This window comes from Gigantopelta aegis, chromosome 8, assembly GCF_016097555.1.
Source record: "Gigantopelta aegis isolate Gae_Host chromosome 8, Gae_host_genome, whole genome shotgun sequence".
NCBI classification, from domain to species: domain Eukaryota; kingdom Metazoa; phylum Mollusca; class Gastropoda; order Neomphalida; family Peltospiridae; genus Gigantopelta; species Gigantopelta aegis.
Window position 1 is genome coordinate 9,999,627 of NC_054706.1, and position 9,674 is coordinate 10,009,300.

Below are 9,674 nucleotides of genomic sequence, written 5' to 3' on the forward strand. Positions count from 1 at the left end.
CTTTATTTTTTCCATTACCATAGTTTGACACCCAATAGCCGATGTATTTTTCATGCTGGGGTGTCGTTAAACATTAATTCATTCACTCTCTCTCTCTCTCTCTCTCTCTCTCTCTCTCTCTCTCTCTCTCTCTCTCTCTCTCTCTCTCTCTCTCTCTCTCATGCATGATGTGTTATCACATCATTTACTATATCCTATGTTCACCTATGACCGACGAAAACCTTGCTTTAATATTCAGATATAGCTAAAGTAATGGTGCTATTTATCACAATCCATATGCGGATAACATATCAAGCCATTTAGAAGTTACATATAGCATTATTAAGAATAAAATGAAAGAAAAAGAATAAAACAACAGAGCTTTTCAAAATACATTTATTAAGGACTAAAATGTGTTTCACATAAAAATACAATAATACACAATTAACAATATTAACGATATTAACAATACACAATGAAGAAATCAACTAGAGTGCGTATTTCAAAATATTCGTTTTGGTGTTGGATGGAATTTAAAAAATGTTGCCCTTGTATTCCTTTTAAGTCATTCACATTAGGAAGTAAAATAATATAATTTTGTAGAAGGCAGGGCAGCCGCATTAATGCCAGGCATAACAAAATCCTTAATTAACCCATTTTGACTTAGTGAAGTCTAAATAGTTTTAGTGTCAGACAGTGATAGAAATCAGAGATGCCAACTTAACAGAATCAATGCAACACTTTATCAAAAGTATAATAAGGGAACATTGATTAACCAAAAAACAATTTGAAATCTATATTAACTAACTTACTTCTCTGATTAACCATTTGTCTTCTTTATGCACGTTAGTTTTGGTTTCGAATGGAAGTTATATTTTTGTGTTAGGTAGAAATAAAATTTCATACATTTTACCAGTTTAATTTGAATAAACACGTTATACCACAACTAGATATACATTTTAAAGTGCTTTGTTCATCATGCTGTATTAAGAAATGACAGTCATGACTCTTAAAGGGACATTCCTGACTTTACAGATATGTAAACATGCCCCATGCTAACAATGCGTTTAATGAATAAAACTGGATATTAATTACATTTTCTTGCTTAGAATATTAATGTTTGTCCTCCATGTTTCTGGAATTCCTAACGTTTATAGTGGCTTAAACATAATTAGTTTTTACATGTACGAAGTTACTGAAGGCACAATCTAGTTTGAGTTTCTAATGTGAATTTCATGTCAACAGTGCTTATAAATAAATAAATAAATAAATAAATACATTTTTAGAAAAATTTAAAATTTAAATTCTATTGTTCAGGTATTTATTGCACCCTGTGTTTATGTAATTAAAACGTACTCACAATACAACAAACACAAAGTACACAGTGTTGCTATATTGATCTGAATAAAAATGCATTCCCAAATATTTTTGGTTTTCTTTTCTCAAAGGTATTCTGTTTTACAACATACCGGTCCATTTTCTGGGTCTAAAGTCTGCACTGTATGGAACCAGAAATTGGAAATTTAAAAAAAAAAAAAAATCATAGTAAACGCATATTTAAAATAAAATAAAACTACCTTAACACTGCATTCTGATATATTCTTTTAATTTTGCTTTAGTCTAAACCCCAAGTATGGAAATTACTTATTATTGAAAATGAACATAAAAATACAGACCTTATTACAAAATATTAAGATTTAGTCAGATTTCAGATTCAGGTTTGTTATCTCCAAAAATTTACAACAATAAACAGTAATAAATACTGAACAACAACAACAACACCCTGCGTTAATATACCTTAAAGACTACATTATAGTTCACCCTTATTGGATCGTTGTCTTTGCGTAAAAACAATGTCAGTTTAAAAATGATAAGCATATACAAGGAGACCTCTAACCAACGCCCGTCATTACTACCATATTCACATTAGTTGACCAATACATGTGGGGAACAACGCCCGTCATTACTACCATATTCACATTAGTTGACCAATACATGTGGGGAACTAACAACGCCCGTCATTACTACGATAGTCACATTAGTTGACCAATACATGTGGGGAACTAACAACGCCCGTCATTACTACCATAGTCACATTAGTTGACCAATAAATGTGGGGAACTAACAACGCCCGTCATTACTACGATAGTCACATTAGTTGACCAATACATGTGGGGAACTAACAACGCCCGTCATTACTACGATAGTCACATTAGTTGACCAATACATGTGGGGAACTAACAACGCCCGTCATTACTACCATAGTCACATTAGTTGACCAATACATGTGGGGAACAAACGCGCATCAGTGTTATTCTATTCATTAAATTGGAATTCACACCTTCCGACAATGACCGAACAAATTCGGAACAAGTCAGAACATACTTCTTTACAACGACACTACATAACGGGTTAAATTGGACAACCATTGTTAGCAGGGTTTGGCAATAACTGCAATGCATTAATTGTTTAAATGCTATTTAGTCTTCTATTACAATGGCTGTATTACAATAACTATTACCGTAGGAAGACCAGTTTCAGTCGGAATAAGTATTCGGTTCTAAAGTATATCAATGTTTATAAACAAACAATTCTTCTGCAAATAGCTAACTTTAAATTTTATTTACAAATTCTGTGCTTCAAATGAACACTAAACCTTTTGCTGCGTTGGCGAATATTACCACACGAGCGTTGAAAACGTCAATGTTTTGTTTTATATTAATTTATAAAAATGTGTTTATATATTCTAAGGCAAATTGCAACATTGTATTATCGACAAACAATGACATTGCTGGAATACAAATATAACAGTACAGTTGAAGGCAAAACAAAATGAAGATTACTTTCAAATTAGTGTCTTTGAAAATCATAGACATAGGTATTAAGAAAAAAAAAAAAAAAAAAAAAAGTATTAAATAATACACCATTTTTATAAGCTGGTTGTGTTCAATCCTGATGGTTTGTTTGAAACTAATTGTTTTGCAGATTTGTTGCTGTGAATGTAACATACGTTTGTTTACTTTCTCATGCAAAAGTCAACAGTGATAGGAATCATCCAATGTACTTACGAAACCATGCTACAGCTACTGGGTGTCAAACTATGGTAAATGTTGGACGATAGGGAGTATTTATCTTCATGCCATAATACCAAGGAATATAATTTCATTACAAATTTGTTACAACGACAAATTCGATATGAAGGCAATGTGATCCAGGACGAACATGGCTGTTGCGACGAGGTCCCACTGTATTAGCAAACAAAACAGCACAAGGAAACTTTAAAAAATACAACCCATTACACATTACAAAAACGCTTGGTATATGATTTAACTAAGTATGGTCACGTCCACCAAGTCTGTAGTGCCAGATGACAATAGGATGAACATGTACACAAATATAAAAACAAATAAAAAGAAGAAAATAAATAGCAACATTTATAAAACATTGAATATAAAAATATATTTTAATATCACAAAAGCGGATGGTCTATTTTACCTCTCGATCACAGATAATTGTATTTTGCTCGTAAATAAACAAACATTTACTAATTTCACAATAAAAGAAACAAGTTGGCTTCCTACAAAACTAATATATGTATGTCCACGTAGATATGTATGTACATACGTATGTATGTACGTATATATGTATGTATGTTTGTATTTATATGTAGTAAAATGATTATTGTAATTAGGCAATTATTATATAACATTAGCAATATTCATATACATGCTCTTTACTGGTCTAGGGTACCGTATCTTCCAACGTCACTTAATCACGTGGAAAACACATGTTGCTGTTGGGAAACCCATGTTGCTGTTGGGAAACCCCTACATGTATATGGACATCCGAATTTTTAAAATATTGATATGTACACCATGTACACACATTTATACTTGCAAGAGATCACTTTAACTTCTGACAATTAATTCATTTATTTAGTATGTTGGTCTGTCTGTTTGTCTCACACATATTATTGTTTAGTCTACCAAGTACGTAATATTTGTAATAACAGGGATAGATCTGAATATATATAATGCATGTTGATCAATCCCAAGCGTTCAGTATATCAATACATATTGTTAAACAAAAAGGTTTGAGATCAACCATTTGCACTATCCAACCACGAATGGATTAATAGTCGACTACACGGACGTTACACTTTACTGAACTTAAATTGGTTTCCTACCTAGCCAAACACTTAGGGGTCGTATTTCAGAAAATAAATACAGATATATCTGATTTGATTTTTTTTCTGAAACCTTAATGCATTTCTAACAATGTGTATTTAATTTTGTTATATAAACACTCAGGATTCGGCCCTTAAATTTATGAATAACAAATATTTAACACCATTTGTTGCAGAAGGGTATGATATTCAAAGCTTTATTACACCAATATTATATTATAAGTGATGGTCATCAAAGTAATTTGCAGCGACGGTGCTTGTTGGAAGTTTAAAATAGAAGTTGTGTTCGATGAATATCAATAGCAATGGGCAGAAGCCTGAAGAATAACTATTGCATTTGACATCTTTATATTACATATATGTTTAACTGCCAGTTTTCTAAGAAAACGTAAGCGCAGACTGAATATAACAGTAAACATGTATTCAAAACCGTATTCATCAAATTTCCCAAAGACGACACCAGCAGAAAGCAGTTAATTGTACATATCGGTTCAGTTTTACTCGATCATATAACTTGAATTCGACGTAGCTGATCTAGTCTCCTCTATGCTGGCTTTAGCAGTCTGTAGATGGCGGAAAACTGATATGGCCGCGTTGGAATTGTTCCAAGTATCTGTAAAATAAGTTTAAAAACGTCATGTCATTTATTCATTTATTGGGTGGAGTGGATAATACTTTTGATCGCAAATATCCCGTAAATCCCCTTGTCCATAAACACATATAGGACAATGTCGTTGAAATCACATGAATACTTCAGAATTAAATCTCTCGCTTACCATAAACGTATTCGGTGACACTAATAGTCAGGGGTGCAGAATGTACTCGCCCGCTCGCCAAATGCGAGTAAAAATGCTGACAGACGAGTTATAATTGTAATTACCAGTCCGACGGGCGATCCGTCTTTTTCTTACAGACTGTACATTTTATTTATTATTATTTTAATTTTTTACATTGAATCCGCGACTTCGCATCAGCCATGACAGAATTCCAAACCATTCAAACAAATAGTTCAGAATGATGACGAAATACACAATAATACGTGTAGTCTACAGCATTGCTAACTTCGGAGTTTTAACTGCGCAGGCGCGACATTCCGGAAACCGGCTATAGCAAAAACGGAACCCAATCTGATTAAAATTAGCTCTACTGGTCTCACCAGTAGATCTAACAGCATTGCATAGACTCCCATGTCCAGGTGACATTTCATCTATAAATAACAATTTAAATATCGACCAATTACATTTCGCCTTTTAAAACGTTATTCGGGAGCATACAAATTCTAAAAATATCGGTCGAGACTATTTATGCAATAGGCGAACTTGTTGGTCTATTTCAACATTGAAAAAACTGGGGGGAAAGTGCAGTAATAACTCTGGAATGTATATTAGTATAAACAGATTTTATGGCTATACCATCACGTATTGGGGGTTTTTCATGTGAAAACGGCATTACAAGTTGTGAACGATGATATCTTCAATAAAACAGCTATATTAATTATGTATTACTTTGTAACACCGTTTTCCCCAATATATTGAAATGCCATTATAGCCAAACAAAACAAATAATAATAATAATAATAATAATAATAATAATTAAAAATTAAATAAAACGGTACTATTTTAGTCAAATCGGTTCCGTTTTGGCACACAAAAATGGTTCCGTTTTAATAGGGATTCTGATTTAGCCTCATTTCTGGAAACAAAGCCATTCAAAGGTCAATAGTTCATTAAAAAAAAGTATTTGTTTACGTTCATAGTATGTTGCTGGTGTGTTTTGAATATATTTTCGCGTTAATACTTGTGGGATGCCACTTGAATTTTGTAAATCGTTAGTCTTTACCAGAATATTAAAACAAATATATTTATTTGTCAATCAAAGTTTGGGTTTTTATTTCGTTCCTTTGTCACGTGACGTTCATCTGTTACCAAGTGTCTTTAATAATGTTTTGTTATTATATATTCAATAAACAATAATATATTGTTCTACAGACTGGCGAACTAGTAGACATTCTGGCGGGCTAGTCAATTTTAGTTGGTTTTGGTCCGGCGGGCTAGTGAACTATTTTCCATTTCTGCACCCCTAAATAGTTGCATCAATAGGTGTTTTTGTCGTTTGGATCTTTTCTGAAACCCAATAACCGATGCGTATTCATCTCAACGCATGTTTACAAAATCACTCTAATTAAACTATAATTTCATACATGTCAACATTTTGAACATTTATTAATATAATTATAATATTTAAAAACACAAGTTGTCAACTGGCAGGATTCGAACCTACTGCACAGATGCCCATGTTATTTGATATACCGCGACCGTAAACTAAGTTTTAATGACATAGGAATTACAGTTTGTGAGGAATGGGGCTAAATTCGAAACTTAAAATTAAGCTAAACGCAATTTTGTACGCCATCCACTGTGGTTGCTGCCGTCGAAAAAGTAATACCTATGTCTCGCTTGTTTACTTTTTTAAAAGGAAGACAAAAAGGTTATGACACCTGGATGAACTGAAAACTAGCATATGATAAGGGGTAAGGTCCTCAAATATAGAACCAATTTACTTAGCCTAATTATGTTTTCTCAACTGTAAATGAGCAATGAACGATGAAGCCACACCCATAAAATATGACACATATTTTTATTTCATGTGTTTTGTAGCATAGCCAGAAGTATTTGTTTTAGCGTTATGTTTGTTAGAACAGTTAGTCTGTGGTTGAGCAATCATATTAGTAATCATATTGCACGGGTAGGCACAAGCAAAATTGGTTAGTTCTAGTAGCATTTGCAAATTTCAAATATTATTGGAGTAATTTAATTAAGAATGTGGTCTGACACTCTCATGGAGACTGTTATTTGGGTTTTGGGTTTTTTTTTCTGGCCGATCACATCATTTAAGAAGGAATGTTTTAAAATATTATTATTTTATTTTTTTGTATTATCTATCTTTAATATTTTACCGCGATAAATATGTCGGCGTCCAAGCTAGCTAGTTGGCACAAAAGTGCTACTGTTGTTTGTATGGGAATTGGCAGCGGAATTAAAGGCGCAGACCCTAGTTTTAACCCGTAAAAATGGACACTAAGTTTAGTTAATTTACAAACCTGTAACTCGTTTGGATAAAGTTACAATAGAGTGAAAGAAGAGTCTGTGACTTTGAAACCAGGAAATATCCTTAAATATAGACTTGAACTCAAATCAATAACCACTACTTCTCAGACGCACGTGCGCTTTTAAAAATAGGAAAAACGCATATTTTGGTATTAGAAACACTAGGATGACTAGAAACACTTTGGTTCTACGGAAACAGATAATGTAAACAATAAGATATAAGTAATGTTTGATTTCAGTGATCATAAACGGCTCAAATAGTGAAAAATATGCTGTAGTGTTTAAAAACTAGCGTCTGTCTCTTTAAAGTATATAGGACAGATATTTCAAACGGGGGAGGAAAGCTATTTGAAGCTGTGCAGATGAATGCTCCTATCCACATTGTTTTTCCTTTTCATATCCCAAAATATGATTTTCTCCGTTTACCCGTTTTTGACGGTAGTATCTGTTATTTTTATGTGATGATCATTGTCTGTATCGCCTTTCCCCTTGAGTTCCTACAGGCTTGCAATAAATTTAAGAAACCCAATGTAAGTAAACATGCTATAAGGTTTCTGATTATATGTGTGTGTGTGTGTGTGTGTGTGTGCAGCAGAAGGGTAAAAACATCATGCTTCAAATGATGGATCTAGGGCATTAATCACCCAACTAAACCACACACGAACATATGTTAGTCTTAAAGTGTTATATGAATAATATAACCCGAGGTAATAATTATTATAACATATCTCCAACAAACAAAGAATGAATATTATCCAACATATTCTAGAAGGTATTTGCCTGTCTTTTATTGTGGCTGTGAAATGGTTTGGTTATAAAACAGAATCTATAATTGTTTTTACCTGATGTTGACTTCAAAAGCCCGTCTGCTTTCTTTCCAGTCACGAATTCCTTAGCAGACTGCCACAGGTATGTCGTCAGTTCAAGATCCCGTTCCGCGCTACGATCTCGAGCAAGCATGTCCATCGTGTCCAGCAGTATCGACATGAAGACGTTTGCCAGGGTGAAGGTCACGATGATGATGAAGGTGGTGAAGTATATGAAACCAAACCAGTTGATCTCTGCTGGGATGTTCATCTTGGTGAATCCAGTATGACCCAGTACGCCAGAGAAGAGACTCTCCAAACATGTGATGAGGTCTTTGTATTCCTCTGCGAAGGCGCCGAAGAACAGGGTGCCACATGCAGCGAATGCCAGCAGGACGAGAAAAATGTAGAAAAAGAAACCAGGAAGAGTCTTAGAGCTTTGCTTCAATACAGTAAAGACGGTACGGGTGACTTTAGTGAGGCCCAGAACCTTGACAAGTCGTAGAGTTACAAGGGCTAGGAGAAAGGCAACAACGTAGATAAAGAAGCCATCCCACACTGAAATGTGGTAGAAGTTGATGAAAATGCGTCTGTTCTGTCTCAGTCTAGCTAAGGCTTCATTGGTAAACATAAGCCTGATGATGTACAAGACGATTGCAGCAAATGACAAAGCGACAGTGGCGAGTTCAATGATGTTCCAGAACTGCTTGAAGAAGGTCAATCTTTGCTTGAGCAGGCGGACTCCCATAACGACGACCCATACAACTGTGGCTATCAGGAAGATGATTTCACAAGCGAGAATGAAGGTACCCAGAGTTCCAGTAAGCTGCAGACTTCTGAATGTGAATATGTTGGTATAGTGAAGGACAGCCCCAGTTTCGGGAAACTCGGAAAGTAAACTGCAGTAAGCGAACATGTTCAGGTTTGTAGAATACACAGTGAACTCTAAAAACACAGCTCTCGTCTGACGGTCAATCCACATGTTTTTTATGAGTTCATCTATTGATTTTTTAGCGACTGGGCGACTGATGTCCAGTTCCACTGTATATCCACCTCCACCATACAGATTGAAACTGCCTGCTATAGGAATACCCCAGATTTTCCAAGCTGGTATGAACGTCCAGGCTGCACTTGTTAACCGTAACCCTTCGTTTTCGTCACATGGTTTTGTAGCATTCCATCCCTCGCAGTAGTCACCGGTGTCTTCAGTAGTAATTGAATATCGTGGAATGCAGTACACATCACGTACAAATGGCAAGGAACAGGAAGCTGAAATAGCATTAAAATAAGAGCAATTGAACAAAGTATCTGCCTAGAATCCATTTGTCTATGTATCGGTATTTGCTAGTAATCAGTTTATAAGAAGTTTCTTCAATTTAGTAGATAAAGATATAAAAGTTATTACCCGAGTGTGTTTCAGTGTCGTCAATATCATATATTACAAATACCAATTGTATTATGCGAGTCTCTGGCAATATAGTGTTCCCAATACATATTGACGATACTTAAACACCCGAGGGTAATAATCCCTTAATCATATAATGCCAAATTAAATAATATATTTTTCTCAACTGTATATGCAACTATAATTCCCGT

At 34.4% G+C, this 9,674-nt stretch overlaps 1 protein-coding gene across 1 annotated transcript in view; it reads right to left on the reverse strand.

Moving 5' to 3' along the window:
• Window positions 1-360: 360 nt before the first annotated feature.
• Window positions 361-9,674, reverse strand: part of LOC121378749 (polycystin-2-like) — a 13,292-nt gene continuing 3,978 nt past the window's right edge. The window contains exons 2-3 of the mRNA XM_041507041.1: window positions 8,115-9,347; window positions 361-4,778 (exon numbers count right to left, since the gene is read on the reverse strand). Coding sequence (XP_041362975.1) covers window positions 4,663-4,778; window positions 8,115-9,347 — 1,349 coding nt within the window. The 3' untranslated portion in view covers window positions 361-4,662. The remainder of the gene's footprint in view (window positions 4,779-8,114; window positions 9,348-9,674) is intronic.